This window comes from Corylus avellana, chromosome ca2 (assembly GCF_901000735.1).
Source record: "Corylus avellana chromosome ca2, CavTom2PMs-1.0".
NCBI lineage: Eukaryota > Viridiplantae > Streptophyta > Magnoliopsida > Fagales > Betulaceae > Corylus > Corylus avellana.
Genome location: NC_081542.1, coordinates 9,968,421 through 9,984,400, shown reverse-complemented (window position 1 = coordinate 9,984,400; position 15,980 = coordinate 9,968,421). Strand labels below are relative to the sequence as shown.

The window sequence follows — 15,980 nt, the reverse complement described above, 5'->3', positions numbered from 1 at the left end:
GTTCTTTTTATAAATTCATTTTAGGCTAATAGCTATCGGAATATGCTAATAATTTTATTATAATATCATTAGAGACTTAGAGTATGTTTCATTAGACATGAATTGTTTAGTATGAGAATTAAAACTAATAGATAAATAATTTTCCAGGTTTCTGAAAATTCTTAGATTACATTATGAGCAAGCCAAAAACAATTGATGCATTTTTTAAGAAAAAAGATGCTGATTCAAATACTAGAATGTCTTCATCGACATCAAATCCTCAAACTTTAGCTCCTGAGCAACGCCCTTCTAAGATGCCAAGAATTGAATCTCAAATAGTTGAGTCATTTGACATTTCTACTCTACAACATGATCCCGGGTTACGTCCTCAAATATGGGAATATCCTGTTAATCAACAGGATGAAATTAGATGTGCTTATCTTAAAGTCGGTCCGAATAGGTTCATTCCTTCTAGTAGTTCTGGATATCCGTTTTCGGGAACTGAAAAAAACCGCCGAAGATTTCAATCATCTTGGTTTAAGATGTTTGATTGGTTAGAATATTCTGAGAACAAAGATGCTGCTTATTGTCTACCCTGCTTTCTTTTTGCTAAAAAGCCAACGGGACGGTTTGGAGGTAGTGCATTTACTATTGAAGGATTTCGCAATTGGAAGAAAGTTAATGATGGCACACATTGTTCTTTTTTGGTCCACATGGGAAATGGGCCATGTTCACCTCATAATAATGCTGTTAAGTGTTGTGACAATTTGAAGAATCAATCTCAACATATTGATAAGGTGATAGATAAGCAAACTTCGGAAGAAAAATTGAACAATCGATTGCGATTGAAGACTTCAATCGAATCTATTCGGTATTTAGCATATCAAGGATGTCCTTATAGAGGTCACGATGAAGGTCCCGATTCTAAAAATCGCGGCAATTTTCTTGAGTTGATAAAACTTGTGTCCAATTTCAACGATGATGTTGCTAAGGTTGTTTTAGAAAATGCTCCACAAAATGCAAAATATACTTCACCTCAAGTCCAAAAAGATATTTTACATGTCTTGGCAAAAAGAGTGCGAGATGCAATTTGTGAAGAAATTGGTGATTCAAAATTTTGCATTATTGTTGATGAGGCACGAGATGAGTCTAAGAGAGAACAAATGGCTATTGTTTTGAGATTTGTTAACAAAGATGGTTTTATACAAGAACGCTTCTTTGATATTGTCCAAGTTAAAGATACATCGGCATTGACTTTAAAGGATAAAATATCTGATGTTCTTTCTCAAAATTGTCTTGATATTCAAAGTATTCGTGGACAAGGGTATGATGGTGCTAGCAATATGCGTGGTGAATGGGAAGGATTGCAAGCATTATTTCTTAATGAATGTTCTTGTGCATACTATGTTCATTGTTTTGCACATCGATTACAATTAGCATTAGTTGCTATATCTCGAGAGGTAACGGTTGTTCATGATTTCTTCTCAAATTTGAATTTCATTATTAATGTGGTTAGTTCTTCATGTAAACGTCATCGTGATTTGCAAGATGCTCAAGAAGCAGATATCGCATATTTGATAGCTATTGAGGAACTTGAAACTGGAAAAGGAGCTAACCAAATTGGCACTTTGAAACGAGCTGGTGATTCTCGTTGGGGTTCTCATTTTTATTCTATTTGTAGCCTACTAAGGCTGTTTAATCCTGCTTGTTCAGTGCTTGAGAAGATTATAAAAGAAGGATCAACTTACTCTCAACGTGGGGATGCTGAAGTTGCTTATGAAATGATTACATCATTCAGATTTATATTCATTTTACATTTGATGAGAGAAATCATGGGTACCACTGATTGTCTTTGTCAACATTTGCAACAAAAATCTCAAGACATCTTGAATGCTATGCAATTAGTTTCTAATACAAAAGTACTCCTCCAAAAATTGAGAAATGAAGATTGGGATAATTTTCTTGAGAAAGTAGTCTCTTTCTCTAAGAAATTTGAAATAGACATTCCAGATTTTGGTGCTCGTTATGTTAAAGGCCGAGGTCGTCTTCCACGGGATCACATTACGGTGGAACATTATTAAAAGAATAATGGAAAAAATTAAAAGAAAATTATAAAATTAAAATACAAAATTACCATTAATTAATTAAATAAATATTAAAAGAATAATGGAAAAAAAGGAGGTGCATTCTTGTCAGTCACCTGACCAAATCTAACGTTTTTTTTTTTTTTTAATTTAATTTTATAATTTATTTATTTTTGGAAATTTTTACATCTTCCATTCAGATTTTAAGTGAAAATTTTAACACAGAAAAGTTCTTAAACATGATAATCTCACATTATAACTTTTTAAACGTTGGTAATTAAGATCGCAAAAGTGCGTAGTTTTCCTGTTTCTTTTTTTTTTTTTTTTTAAATAAAAAAAAAATAAAAAATAAGAAATAAGATTCTACCGAATCTTTATAAGAATAGTAGACCATGGCAATAGTTTTGCTTGAAAACAATAATAAAATAAAATGGATAATTAAGAATAGGGTGCAAGTGGTGGTGACGTTGAAATGCGTAACCTATCATTATCCATCTGCATGCTGCATGCACTTGCTGTTGTTGGCTTCTCCTTTGCCTGCAACTGTCAATGCCCTCTTTCCAACGCGTGTCGCAGTGATTCTTTCTTCAGTTGTTGGTTTCCATTTTTTCACTTTACACTCTTAACGCATCCAGACCTTCAAAAATGATGATGAAATATTTCTTGGTAGATCTCGATCTCTTGTGGAAACATTGGCCATCAATCATCTCAAGCAATCTACGTAGCGCTTTATAAAGCAGGTGAGAATTTCAAGTTCTTGGATTTTTTTTTTCTTTCTTTTTGTGGAATTACAAACCAGTTAATTAAGTGGTTCATGTTCATCGGGTTTTGAATTGGAGTTGCTGATTAGAAAATAAGGCCGTCAACCTTTTTTTTTTTTTTTTTTTACATTCATTCTATGAATAGAAAGGAAGGAAAAACCAAAAGGATAGGTTCTGCTAATAGTATTTTATTTATTTTTATTAGATAATTAAATATAATAATAAAATGGGTTTCCTATTATTTTTCCTCTCTGTGTCTCTTCTCTTCGTTTCTTTAATTTTCTTTCTTCCAAAAATTGGGTTTCCCAGCATCCAACAGAAAGTTAATTACTTAACTTGGATTTGGCTTAGGTCCTCTTAAAAAACAAAAATCTCCTGAAAATTTTTCAACTGAAAAAGTTGAAATTAAATATAGAAGAAAAAACTAAACTACAGATTTTCTCTACTTTTTATTTTTTTAAAATTTTTAAAATTTTTTTATTTTAACAACACCTAAGCCAAATCCATCTTACATGTATGATTATTTTGTAAGCCACGATTATTAGGCTACCATTTTGATTTTCCTATGTCAAGTTCCTAAGCAACTAGTTGTTTATATATATTAGAACATGCACTAGTGGTTGGTCAAGTAGATGGGAGCAGATCACGGAGCAGGATTTTCTAAATATGTCTGTACAGTTAGAGTTTAGGGTTTTCCTATATGAATGTTATGATGTAACCCTGAATATTAATAACAAAATACAACTGTACCATCTGTGGACGCATACATGTTGCCGAACCAAGTTACATCTGTGTCTCGATTCTTTCTTAATCTCTCTTTTTGATTCCATATTGTTCATTATTGTTGTGCACGGTAACAACACTACTAAATAATTTCATGATAATTGATAGGTGATTAGATGGAAGACCCAAGTGAGGAGTGGAAGATTGAAGAATATGGTGGCAAGATGAGATGGATTTTGAACAAGGGACTGATACTAGGAAGGAAGATTTTGATCACGGGTATTGTAGTTTCATCTGCACCAATAGTTCTGCCTCCAATATTGGCTCTTTCAGTTATTGGGTTTGTTGTTTCAGTCCCTTCTGGGTTCCTCTTGGCAAGCTATGCTTGCTCTGAAATGCTTATGAGAAAGTTGCTACCTAATGATGAAGAAGAAGTATATTGGGATGAAGAAAAGGAAGAGGAAGGAGTGGGGTTTGGAGGAGAATATTATACGGAAAAAGAGGAAGAAGAGCTCATGGAGGAAACAAAGAGAAGGGTTGAGATGAGAATTGAATTAGTTGAGGAGGAAGTTGGGGAAAACAATGAAGATGTAGTTGAGTATGTGGAGGAAAATGAGTATGAAGAAGATGGTGATGAGGAGTATTTAGATGAGGAGGAAAAGCCATTGGAAGAGAGAATTGAAGTGATACATTGCTATGGCAGGGGGGAGATGAAAGGAGAAGTGGAAGCATTGAAAGAAGAGGAAGCTCCAAAAGTAAGAGAGAAGATGCTACAAACAAGATATGTGGAAAACATAGATTCTATGCCAAAAGAGGTGGAATCAATTGTATTAGAAGGAACAAGTTTTGACAATAATGTACAAGTTGAGAAACCAATAGTGGTAGTAAGTGAAACGATAAATGAAGAGATGAAAAAAGGGAAGGATGTTGATAACATTACAGAAGCAGAGATATCAACAGGACATGGAAATGAGGAGCAGAAATCTATGTTAGACAAGGCAACTGTGTTTCAAGCAGGAAGAGCAGAGGGTAATTATGTTACTCATGATGTAGCTCTCGATTTCAAATTAAATAGGAATAAGGAAAATGTGATTTTCTCAAATATAGATGTTAGAGAGATGGCTGATGAAAGTGGATTGGATTTGTTTGATGACAAAAATGTAGCTGGTCAGCAGTGCTCTTATGTAGTTCATGGAACTGCCAAAGGTAAATATCTTGAAACAATTGCTCAACACAATTATTACAATCTAGATTTTGTATTTGGTCTTAAGTTATTTCTGAATCCCCTTAACTGAAACTGACTGATGTCATCTGCAGAGTCATCAGTGGGCAGGGACGCTACAGAATCTGTGGAGCTTTCTGTTTCAGCTGTAGTTCATGAGCCTAATCATAATGGACTTCCCTCTAAGAAAGACATTATTGCTCCTTCTAGTGAGGTAAGGGATGAATTTATATTTCCTAGAGATAAAAGGCTTTCTTTGATAACACTTTTTCCTTCATCATTTTGTAATTCCCATGCCTTCAGCTGAAAGCTGGGGTGGGGGCTAATGGCTATTCTAATTAATTTTCATGTTTTAATATCCAAGTTTAATGATTTGTATCAGGACTTTGCTTCTTTGGATTTCTTGAATAGTTTCCAATGTTACTTGTTTTGCTTCTTTTGATATCATCTTTTATTTAATGTGTATATATTAAATAAAAGACACTAATAAAAGAATACGGATTCTGTTATATTCAATCTTCAACTTGTTCATTGCTTTGTTGTGTTCAATAACCTTGTTCATTGCGGTTGCACAACTCAATATATGTGCTGCCATGTTATGCACCTGCATATTTTGGATGCCTCATCTGATGAAGTGATATCATGTGAACATTTTTCATTGAAAGTGTCTTTAGTTTTTTTTTTTTTTTTTTTGGTTAGGGGAAGATGAGTGGAAACTGGAAACTACTTTTAATGGAAACCATCCCTATTCAGCAAACTGATGCTGGTGCCAATAAGTTTTCTCTTGGAGTTAGACCTCGTGCAGAGCTCTTTACCAGATAGATTTGACTTTCCTTATGATTTGGAACATTGCTTTATGTGAAAAAAGGTGTTTTATATGTTCTTCTGGGGAAGAGCCTAGACTACAGTGATAGTGAAGTTTTTTTGACTGTGGCTGTCAAGCAAACTATGCTGCTTACTAACAAGACACATTTGCATTCTAATGAGGCTTCACAAATCAAACATGGCAAGCTCATGCTTTGATTGCCAAATATTGCAGAGTTGTAAATTTGTAATGTTCCAAATCATAACTGAGTTAGGTAGGTGCTATGTAATTCTAGTAAATAACCTAAAACAAATGAGTGTCTGGATTAGGCAATGGAGTAGCTCAGTTAGCACTGCAAAGTGTAAACAAATGCCATGCTCCACCATAATCTTACTAAGCCTGGAAGGGCTAGTCAACCTCAGGTTGTGCTTGATCCCATTTTAGTCCAACGAAGCCAAGTTTGAAAAGTTGTTTACTTGATTTGGCTGCACCATTTATAGAATTTTGAATTTGGGCATGCAGGAATTTCTTTCTGTTCCTTTTTTCTTTTCTTTTTTCCCTTTTACTCTTGAGGGGAGGCACTTTCTCATGTGCTTTGTGGTTCTAACTTGCATTTCATCCTACATTAGTGGATATGGTCATATAGATATTACTATACTGTTCTTCTGTGCACCATAGTTAAAATGTATAGATTCCAATGCTATGATAGTTGTGCTTCCACTTCAGCATGAATACAGATGAATTTAAGAATATTAAGGGGCTTGGTAATTTAAGTCGGACTTTGTTGTTGTAATCTAAGTCAGATTTGTGGATTTTGTTCCTGGCTGATTGCTTATGTATTAATATGGTGATGCAGGTATTGTACAATGAGGAGAAGATATGGGAAAAGATTGAGGCCATGCGAAGTATAGTAGGTTATAAAGCCATGCCCCAGAAAACGTGCATAGAGGAAGTAAAAGCTCTCTACATCTTCACTGGAGTGGAGCCACCAACCTCATTCAAAGACCCCACCTCCGATCTTGGAGAAGTTTATGACAGGCTTCACTTCCTCATGTCCATAGTTGGAGTCAAGTAGATGCCCCTCCATTCTGCAAAGGATGTTTAATGGAGTATATATATATGTTATCTTTTAGCTGTTTGAAGATCCAAAGAGTGTTAATTAATCGTGCACAGCTTGATCAATAGTCATCATTTTAGATCCATGTTTATTTCTTGGTTTCTGAGTGTTGCAGTAGACGTGACTGAAGTTCTAGTATCGGTTGAGTATATATGCCCTTGCTTGGCTAGCTGCCTCTATTTATTCTCATTAGTTCTTTTTTTTTTTTTATTGGTCGGATGAATGATTATTTCATTAATCACAACAAAGAATACAACCACAGTTCTAGCAAAAAGCTAGAACACCAACAAAAAACCTAGATTAAGGGCATGTTTGGGTGTGTGTTTAAGGGGCTTAAAAGTGCGATTAACATTAAAATGTTTGTTTGAAAAAAGAAAAAAAAAAAAAAGTACTCGTTTGGTAAAAAAAAAAAAAAGTGAAATCGCTTTTAAGGGTAAAAAAAAGTCTAAAAATAGTTAAAATGCACTTTTGGCAAATTTAAAAATGTAGTTTTTGCCAAAAAGCTTTTTTTTTTACTTAAAAACTCAGTTTCTCAAACACAATTTCATGCTCTAAGTCACCAAAACCAACACCAAACAGATAAGCTCTCCCCCAAATACAAGGGAAAACAATCAATGCAAGATATCTAAATTAAGCCCCTGACTAATACAAAGCTCAATATTTACATCAGATTTACAAGATTTCCCTTTCCATTTATGCCTATGTTTAAACCATAAATGGTACACGACAGCACTTAAGCAAAGTTTACACAAACTAGCCAGAAGACTTGTTTTCCTCCAATGCTGGATTCCATAGCTCACTATATCGGAAAACTTCTTATTAGCTCTTTCTTTCTCAATGAATGTAGATCCAATACTTTGTACAGCTGCTATTAGAGATGCAACATATCAATGTCCTAGTTTCATTGTATGACCTTTGAAAATGCATGAGTGCAATAGTTTACGAGAATTATAAGTAGACTAAAATTAGATTCCCAGCTAAGTCTTTTGCTGAACTTGCTCTCAGTTTCTTGTTTCCATCACATGTGAAGCGTGGACATGTTAGTCCAAGTTGCAAATCTTTGTGAATATTGAGAAAAAAAATTTATATTAAAAGGTATTAATAATTGTTGTGACAGTTTTCTTATTGGTGACGTAATAAGGATACAGCTCTGATGCCTAAGTCAGCACTATGGCACTTGGCATATGAGATATTCCACAACAATAAAGGCTACGTAGCATGTCTCTGGCACAACTCGGACCAAGCTAAGGATATTTCAGATCATCTGCTTTAAAGACAAATATATATATATATATATATATATATATATATATATATATATATATATATATATATATATCCACTGCAGCATAAGTTAGCCAACAAGAAAGACAAAGATAATCATTTCTGAAACCATCTAGCTTGTACCAAAAAATAAAATAAAATTGTAGGATGCTTCCATTAAAATTTTGTAAACAGTACTTAAGTGCTTACAAAAGACTTGTGTTCCTTCCATATCCAACAGTTGCTCAAGTGCTTATCTAATATTCATCATTAGTTAACTAGACAAATTCCAAATTAACTTATGACACTGTTATGCATTTTTGTCTGGAAAAATGCTTATAGTTTGTTATGTCAAAACAATTTCACCATCCATGGTTCTCCTGCATATAACCACCAACTAAAACATAGATGCAGACATGTATTTCCTATCTATAGACAAACTGAAGCCGTCATGTCAAGATGACTAGATTGTTAACATTTAGCATGTCTGATGTCCTATGTCCATGTTAGAAGGTGACACTAAGGCCCGTTTGGTTTGCAGAATGAGTATTCCATTAAGAAAATGAATAAGTATTTCTGGGAATAGAAGATGTTGGAATTGAATAATTATTCAAATTCTTTAGTTTGGTAACAATAGACATGATCTAAATGTAATTGAATCAAAATTACTAAAAACTCCCTACATTATTATTATTATTTTTTTTGTTTTTTCAATTCATATAATAAAAAACAAAAAAACAAAAACAAAAACAAAAAATGGGTGATCGGCCACCCACAGAACCGGCCGGGGGTGGTCGCACCACCACCAGAGCGCCTTAAGATTTCTTACCTCCTTCATGAGGTTTTGCTACTGCCTTATGCAGTCGTTTCATGGGGAGGAGGGATCTCTTCCCTCTTCCTTCTTTCTCGTTCTCTTTTTTCTCCTGTTCTCCCGCTTCTTTTGTGTTTCTTCTTCTTCTCCATCTTTTCCAAGGTTCTCCCTCACTACCAGCCGCCATTACCAGTTTACCACCATGTTGATTGTTGCAACCACCGTGTCGTTTGTCGGAAAGGACGTGGTTCTCAGATTGGTTGTTTTCGAAGTCCGATCTACTTTCCTCAATTACTTCTAGCTTACCACATGCCCGCTCATCTTCCTCTCTAGCTCTCCAGCTCCTCAACGATGCTTGCATTCCATAGTATGGTGTCCTCATGCCGTCCAGTGATCTTCCTTTCACCGGCGCGTGTACATCGTGCGCCTCTCATGTGGCGTCCCACATTTCCTGGGTATGGAGATGGGGATATGCTTATATGTATACTTCCAACCTTTTTGATAACAACACGTTTTAAAGATGTGAAGGTCATGATCCCATCAGAATTTCGTAATTAAGCGGGCTTATACGATAGTAGTAACAGGATGGGTAAGCTTCTGGGAAGTTTGGTTCAGGAGAACTAAAAGCAGATAATATTGTGTGCCAATGGGGTGAGGTGTTACATCTCACAGCCTCTGCGGCGGCCACCATCCGCCTCTCCTTTCGTTGGATCTACTATTTTTTGGGGTTTGAAGTTGTTTTTATGTTTTTGTCTACTATATTTCTTTTTTCTGTTTGCGTTTTTGTCTCCTTGGGTTGTTGTTGATTATTTTTTAATTTTATTTTTTGTTGGAGACTCTGCCTTCTGGTGTTCTTATGTTAATTTTGTTCGATTTGGTTGGGCTGCTCGTCGGCAACTTTGATTCAGCCTTTCTCGGTGCCGATTTGGTTATTGTTCTTCTCGCAATGTTTCTGGAAGTTTTCCTTTCGAAGCTTTTTACTTTGCTTCTAGATGCAGCCCTCCGTGGCAGTTTTGGTTCTCTTAATGGGCCAAGTTAATTTATTGACCCATTCCTGTTGGTTACTCGGTTTTTTGGTTGCCAGACCATTTTCTAGCTGTATCGAGGCTGTTGTTTGAGTTACCCACCCATTTTCTGCTTATTTCTTTATAATTCCCCTTTTGCCTCTTGGAATAAGAAGAAAAAAAAGGGGGCATGTACAACACATGTCATTTTTAGAGGCTAGTTTATAGGAGTATTCTAGAAACCAATTTGCAAGAAATTATTGTCTTATAATAAATATATTGGAGAATTTTGATAAGGACTTTTTAAATATGCTTATCAAAGTTAGGGGTGTAACTCGGCATCGGTTCATAAGGGGCATCCCAAGCTTTTGACGACAACATCTTTGATATATGATATAATTAGTTTATAATTGATTATATTGTTATGTAATGTTATTGTGATGATTTGACTTGTTAAAAAGGGGCAAGGTTCGGATCGCCACAAATAAGCCCCATTTTCCCATAGCCATTAGATTGGTGAGATTTGCATGAGCATTGGACTTGACTTTCCCTTTTATTAAAGAACCATACCCAAAATTTAACCATTAGATTCTAAACCAAATAATTGAGATATGAAAAGAGATAAATGATAAAATTCATTCATCTTTTAACAATTTTTATAATGAATGGATGAATTACCATTGAATTTGTGTGAAGTTCATATAAATCTACAAATATAATGATTGATTTATTGAAAGCGTAAAATAAGATGGTGTAAAGAAAATATATATATATATATTGTAAAAAAATGTACCCATATTTTTGTTTTTTGTTTTAAATGTGTACATATTTATTCACGTTAAACATGAGTAATGAGCCGTTAATAACCACATGCTGGTCCAAAAGAGTTTTTTTTTTTTTGGGTAATTTCACTGAAAACTCCGGAACTTACACTCGATTTGACAAATTCCGTTAATAACCACATGCTGTTCTTTGTTTTTTTTTTTTTTTTTGATAATTTCACTGAAAACTCCTGAATTTACACTCGATTTGGCAAACTCCCCTAAATTTCAAAATCTCTAAATTTAGTCTCATGAACTTTCAATTGCTTTTAATTTGAACCTCTCCGTCAAATTTAGCCGTTAGAAATACCAAAAAATATAAAAATATCCATGATTTCAAAAAATAAAAAAACGTTTTGGAATTAAGGATAAAGTTGAATTTTTTTTTAAAAAGTCAGGGGTATAAACATTATTTAATGTTTAAAGAATGCAATTAAAAATTTAGGTGACTAAATTGAGAAATTTTGAAGTTTGAAAGATTTGTCAAATCGAGTGAAAATTCAAGAATCTCTAGTGAAGTTATTTATTTATTTATTTATTTTTGGGTGACGAATAAATAAGCGTTATCGTGTGGTTGCGTTTCCTTCATTTCACGTTGTGTTACCACAAAGCAAAGGTGCGTCCCAAAAACGATCAGAACTTCAAACTTGAGTTCGTCAATCGATATCCGTGGTTCTGCGGAAATTTCTAGACCCTCTTTATTTGTCCGTAAAGCTTTGCACGTTTATCAGTGTCCAATTAACGAGAGTGAGAAACCTAAACCGCTCACCATTTGTTTGACAAAATGCTTCTATCAACCAAATAACAGAGTTTCTGTCTTATTTCTTGCATTCCAAATCTTTCAATGTTATTATAATCGCATTGAATTCGGTGTCTTTGATTTTTACAGACGAGAGTGCAGAAGTTTTAGCAAGACTAGTGGTTTTGGTGAAACGCAAGCAAATGGTATGCCACTAAATGCTATTCAGTGTGTGATTATATTGCTTCGTGAATGCTAGATTCTGCCATGATATCTGAACTAGACGAATGGACATTTATTCTGTAGGCTGTAGCATGTGGGTTTCCCTTTCAGAAGAATCCTGATCTCATCATGTGATTCATCATGTTAATGAGTTTGTTATTGACACGATAACTAGACAATTCAACTTACTAGCTTCTTTCGTTTATAACATAGTTAAATTTTACGATCAGCATTTTACTTCTTTAGCAAGCTAAGCATATGAAAAGAGAAGAAATCCATGGTGTCATATGTCATGTGTTCAATGGTCGAAAATTAAGAATGGGAAACTATTTGTGGATTAGTTGAGAATGGTTTTCCAATCTTTCTCTTGTTTGAGACAGTTTTAAGTCTGATGATAATAATATTCTACAAATTCAAATTATTTTCAGTTCAAACCATTTATTATCTATAATTTGACTGACTAATCATTTATAGGACTTTGTGTCTAATTACTTAAACTACTAAAAACAATCTAGGAACAGCTAAAAGACAACAAATAAAGACCCAATACAACAAAAGATAAGACCATTGGGATCATTACTACAGCCAAGGCCAAGCAAATCTAGAAAGTACGAAAGTTCGATGCAATTAAATTATAATGCTAAACAGCAGTTTCCTAATGTAATAGAGCATAAAACAAAACATGATACTGATGAGACTAGCCTATGGGGGGTACCCATTAGGGCCCCACACCAAAATTAGACCTAATTTCAAGATTTCTCTGGTTTTTGAGCTTTCTGTTCCTTGAGATTTTGTTTATTCTTCTTACTTTTAGGTAGTGCTCATAAATCTCATGATAGATACTCAAAGATTCATAGTGAACTTCAATAGGAGCTTCTCTTGAAGCAAAAACACGTTGATCTAGTTGCCACCAGAGTCACAAAAAAGTTTTGAAGATCGTAAGAGAATAATGGAGGAGCTTATGTCTTTTTACTTCAATACTCGTTATCTTTGTACAATTGCTTATATTTCTCCCTTGGTCCCAAGTTTTCATGATTTTTTTTGTTCTTTTTCTTCTTCTAGCTAAGCGTTTTCTCTTGTCGCATATGGCTTTTTTTTCCTAGGTGTTCATTTTGTGTGGGCTTTTAGTTTAATGTTTCTATTCAGTAGACGTGTTTATTTGCAAGAACTTCCCAGCATTCTTACTAATAAAGGGGCAACAAGCAATAGTACTTCCACAATATATTTATATATATATTTGGGGGTGGGGGCAATATAGTATATTACTTGTGTACTTGGGGTGCCTAACGCTTTTTTAATGATATTTCGATTACTTAAAAAAGAAAAAATAAAAACTAGAGTCACAAAGGAGTATCTAAATTGTTCTTTTTTGATGATAAGTTCCAATTGCATCAACAAGAATTATGCCTTTTTCGTTTATATTCTTAGTAGCTATAATTGTCAACTTTTTTTGTTTTTTTCATTTTGATAATTTTTGCAAGGACTGGGTTATTCCTTTTTGCACAAATACCTGGGCAATTGCTGTTTGTTAATACATAGAGCCCAATAAGCATTTTTTTTTTTTTTGATAACGTAGGAGAACTTTACTCAGATTAATTGCACGTCGCAAACGTATACTGTACAACAATCCTTATTGTTAATCAAACTCCTACGGGTAACTGACCCCACTCGTCAGAACCAGTTACCAGGTAATCCAGGAGCTTTCACCCCTGACGGGCTAAACAGTTTATCCTCATGCCCAGGAGGCCCCAATAAGCATATCTTGGTGGTATGCAGTATATGAACTGATTGCTGTTCTAAAAAGATATATGATATATTTGAGGGGATACAATTGAAATTGTTTGTTGTAAGATGCCTATAGTATATGACTCTGCCTGAACATTGTTTTGCTCTTAGATGGGGGCTCAAGGGTAATGTTTTATGTTTTCTGCAGAACAGCTTTGAACATCGATATCATGATTGAAGTTTTTCTAGTAGGCTGTGGTGCAGGATTAGAAGAATTGGTTTGCTGCCAGATAATCTGGTGATTGGGTATGAAACTTAATAGGGTAAAAAAGTAGCTAAAAGGCACGAAACCCTGGTAGCTTTTTGACTCTTAAGATGTTTTGGACTGTCCAGATGTACCATATTTGGTTGAAATGGAATGCTCATAATCGTACTAATTCCTGTAGGGTGAGGATTTTTTCTTCAATTTGTTGCTGAGTATGAGTTATGTTTAGGGTTTAGATTAGAAGAATTGGTTTGCTGCCACATAACCTGGTGATTGGGTGTGAAACTTAATAGGGTAAAAAAGTAGCTAAAAGGCACGAAACCCTTGTAGCTTTTTGACTCTTAAGATGTTTTGGACTGTCCAGATGTACCATATTGGTTGAAATGGAATGCTCATAATCGTACTAATTCCTGTAGGGTGAGGATTTTTTCTTCAATTTGTCGCTGAGTATGAGTTATGTTTTGTGTGTCTGCTGGTAGTGTAGCAGTAGGTGTTTGTAGGTGTGTGCTGATGTTTTGTTGTTGTTGTTGTTTGGTGATGTTTGTATTTTGTGGATGTATCCTTGTTTCTATTAAATGCTCATTTATTTAATACGAAAAGATGTGTATTATTTTGAAGGCCAAAGAAATAGGCATCTGGGTTACAACAATATTCATTTATTGAGTGAGACACCATAAGAATATGATGCATTGCATTTTTCGGATTTAAATAAAACAATATGAAGATTTCTGTCCCTTGACTCCTTGCATTCTTGCAAGAGAATGTTGTACGGGCTATAATTATACAGTCAAAATGTTGTCTATGAGGCCTCATTGATAGTTTCTTGTGAAATTCACTAATGAGAACACATCTGTTTAACAATAATAAGGTGATGAAAGCTTTATCCGTGGAGCCTAATTCATAGTGAAATTTCCATGACACTGCTGGAAAAGAAACAAATAACAGTTATAACTTATGGGTTTAAGCTATGATGATGATGATGATGATGATGATGATGATGATGGTGAAACATTATAATAATTGCATCATGTACTCCTAAATCTTCTTTGCAAGTAAGTGGAGCATGGTGGCCCAAGCTCTGGCTTATCAAGCCAGCTGGTATAAACTAAAGTGAAAATTTTAGAAAATCCTTACGAATGAATGTAGCTTATAGTACATACGTGGTTCTTACTGCAGGTTCTGACTGAGGTTTTGTTGTCTAGCGCCATTGATCACTGTATTACTCTTTTTTTTCTTTCCTTTTTTCAGCTTTGTAACAGAAATCCTGAAAAGTTTTTGAAGGACAATTCCTATCAAAATCCAACACTCCCTCAGTTGGATGAATCGAATCCTAATAATGACATAGGTTTGTGCACAGAAGACCTAGTCCATATGGAGAAGATAAAGGAGTTGCAGGATTACCTTGACAAGGTAAGTGCCAATTTCTTATTAATTCTTCAGTCTTCTATTCTAGTCTTTTCATTTTTTGTTTATTAATTGCCCATTGCCTCCACTTTTGGCTTCTCTTGTATTGTTCAATTCTCTTTTTTTCCTGGTTATTTTCTATGTTCATAGTCGATCAATAATTTTCCATCAGCCTTTGTTTATTTTAGGGTAAAATATATTATGTATTTTCCTTTATTTGATTCTATTGAAAAATACCTTGTTATTGGAAAACATGGCTTATGCTTTAACAAAGTGTGGCTTACGGTTTAACAAAGGATAAGTCATTTTCTGGAATTGCAGCCCTGCCTTTATTTTTATTTTCCTCTCATCATTCTCTCCTCTCCCTCTCAAATATCTCCCACCACACTCCTTTGCTCCAGCGCCACTAGCTCTTCTCCCAATTCTCCCCTCTGACTCTTTCACAATGTCACCACCACCTCCTTCTACCCTCGTCCTCATTCCTTTCTACTGACACCTTTATACTCCTCTGCATGAGGCCCTTTTCCCCTATTAGGATTAGTGCCCTAAAATTCAATTTGCATGACATTTTCACTCAATAAAAGTATTTTATTTTATGAGAATTACTTTACTGTTTGGGCATTACATATTCATTTGATGAATGTTGTCCGTAGGTTACATTGCATGCTATTCAGGTTTATTAATGAAATTAATGATCAAAACATCTAAATCACAAGTTCTTTGTAACTTATAAATATTAGTTTGTAGTTGGTGATGGAATTGGACATTTTATCTGATACTACTATAACATATCAATTACGATGATATGTCTAAATTATGGAAGTGGAGACTTTTGACTGATATGTTGATGTATTTGGAATACATTGAATTGGACCACCGTGAGTTATTATTCTATAAACTATTGTCAATTGAATAATTAAATTCACGACTGCTAGTAACACTGACTCTCATTCTTGAGAGGATTTTGAATTCAAATGTGAAGTGTATGTTACTTGATGTATATAGGAGTGAGATCTTGTATAGTCAAAACCTCAA

General features: G+C 34.5%; 2 protein-coding genes and 1 long non-coding RNA gene across 3 annotated transcripts; all 3 read left to right on the top strand.

Annotated features, from left to right (window-relative positions):
• Positions 1-236: 236 nt before the first annotated feature.
• LOC132169025 (uncharacterized) lies at positions 237-2,060 on the top strand. Its single transcript, XM_059580114.1, has 4 exons — positions 237-1,083; positions 1,189-1,329; positions 1,417-1,602; positions 1,693-2,060. Exons 1-4 carry the CDS (start codon positions 237-239, stop codon positions 2,058-2,060), a joined length of 1,542 nt encoding a protein of 513 aa, XP_059436097.1.
• A 594-nt stretch (positions 2,061-2,654) lies between these two features.
• Positions 2,655-6,794, top strand: LOC132172136 (uncharacterized). The gene is made up of 4 exons (XM_059583586.1): positions 2,655-2,803; positions 3,716-4,753; positions 4,865-4,983; positions 6,431-6,794. The coding sequence occupies exons 2-4, from the start codon at positions 3,724-3,726 to the stop codon at positions 6,647-6,649; spliced, it is 1,368 nt and encodes a 455-aa protein (XP_059439569.1). The 5' UTR covers positions 2,655-2,803; positions 3,716-3,723; the 3' UTR covers positions 6,650-6,794.
• A 4,400-nt stretch (positions 6,795-11,194) lies between these two features.
• LOC132170684 (uncharacterized) lies at positions 11,195-13,778 on the top strand. Its single transcript, XR_009438982.1, has 3 exons — positions 11,195-11,337; positions 11,480-11,535; positions 13,485-13,778. It is a non-coding gene; the product is annotated as an uncharacterized LOC132170684 (long non-coding RNA).
• The last annotated feature ends 2,202 nt before the right edge of the window (positions 13,779-15,980 follow it).

Bases quoted from the DNA above. Each gene is read 5' to 3' on its own strand.
- LOC132169025 (XM_059580114.1), top strand. From the start codon at position 237: ATGTCTTCATCGACATCAAATCCTCAAACTTTAGCTCCTGAGCAACGC. The intron at 1,330-1,416 runs GTGAATGGGAAG...GATTACAATTAG, and splicing joins TGGTGCTAGCAATATGCGTG to CATTAGTTGCTATATCTCGA. The intron at 1,603-1,692 runs GCACTTTGAAAC...CTGCTTGTTCAG, and splicing joins AAAAGGAGCTAACCAAATTG to TGCTTGAGAAGATTATAAAA.
- LOC132172136 (XM_059583586.1), top strand. From the start codon at position 3,724: ATGGAAGACCCAAGTGAGGAGTGGAAGATTGAAGAATATGGTGGCAAG. The intron at 4,754-4,864 runs GTAAATATCTTG...TGTCATCTGCAG, and splicing joins AGTTCATGGAACTGCCAAAG to AGTCATCAGTGGGCAGGGAC. The intron at 4,984-6,430 runs GTAAGGGATGAA...ATGGTGATGCAG, and splicing joins TTATTGCTCCTTCTAGTGAG to GTATTGTACAATGAGGAGAA.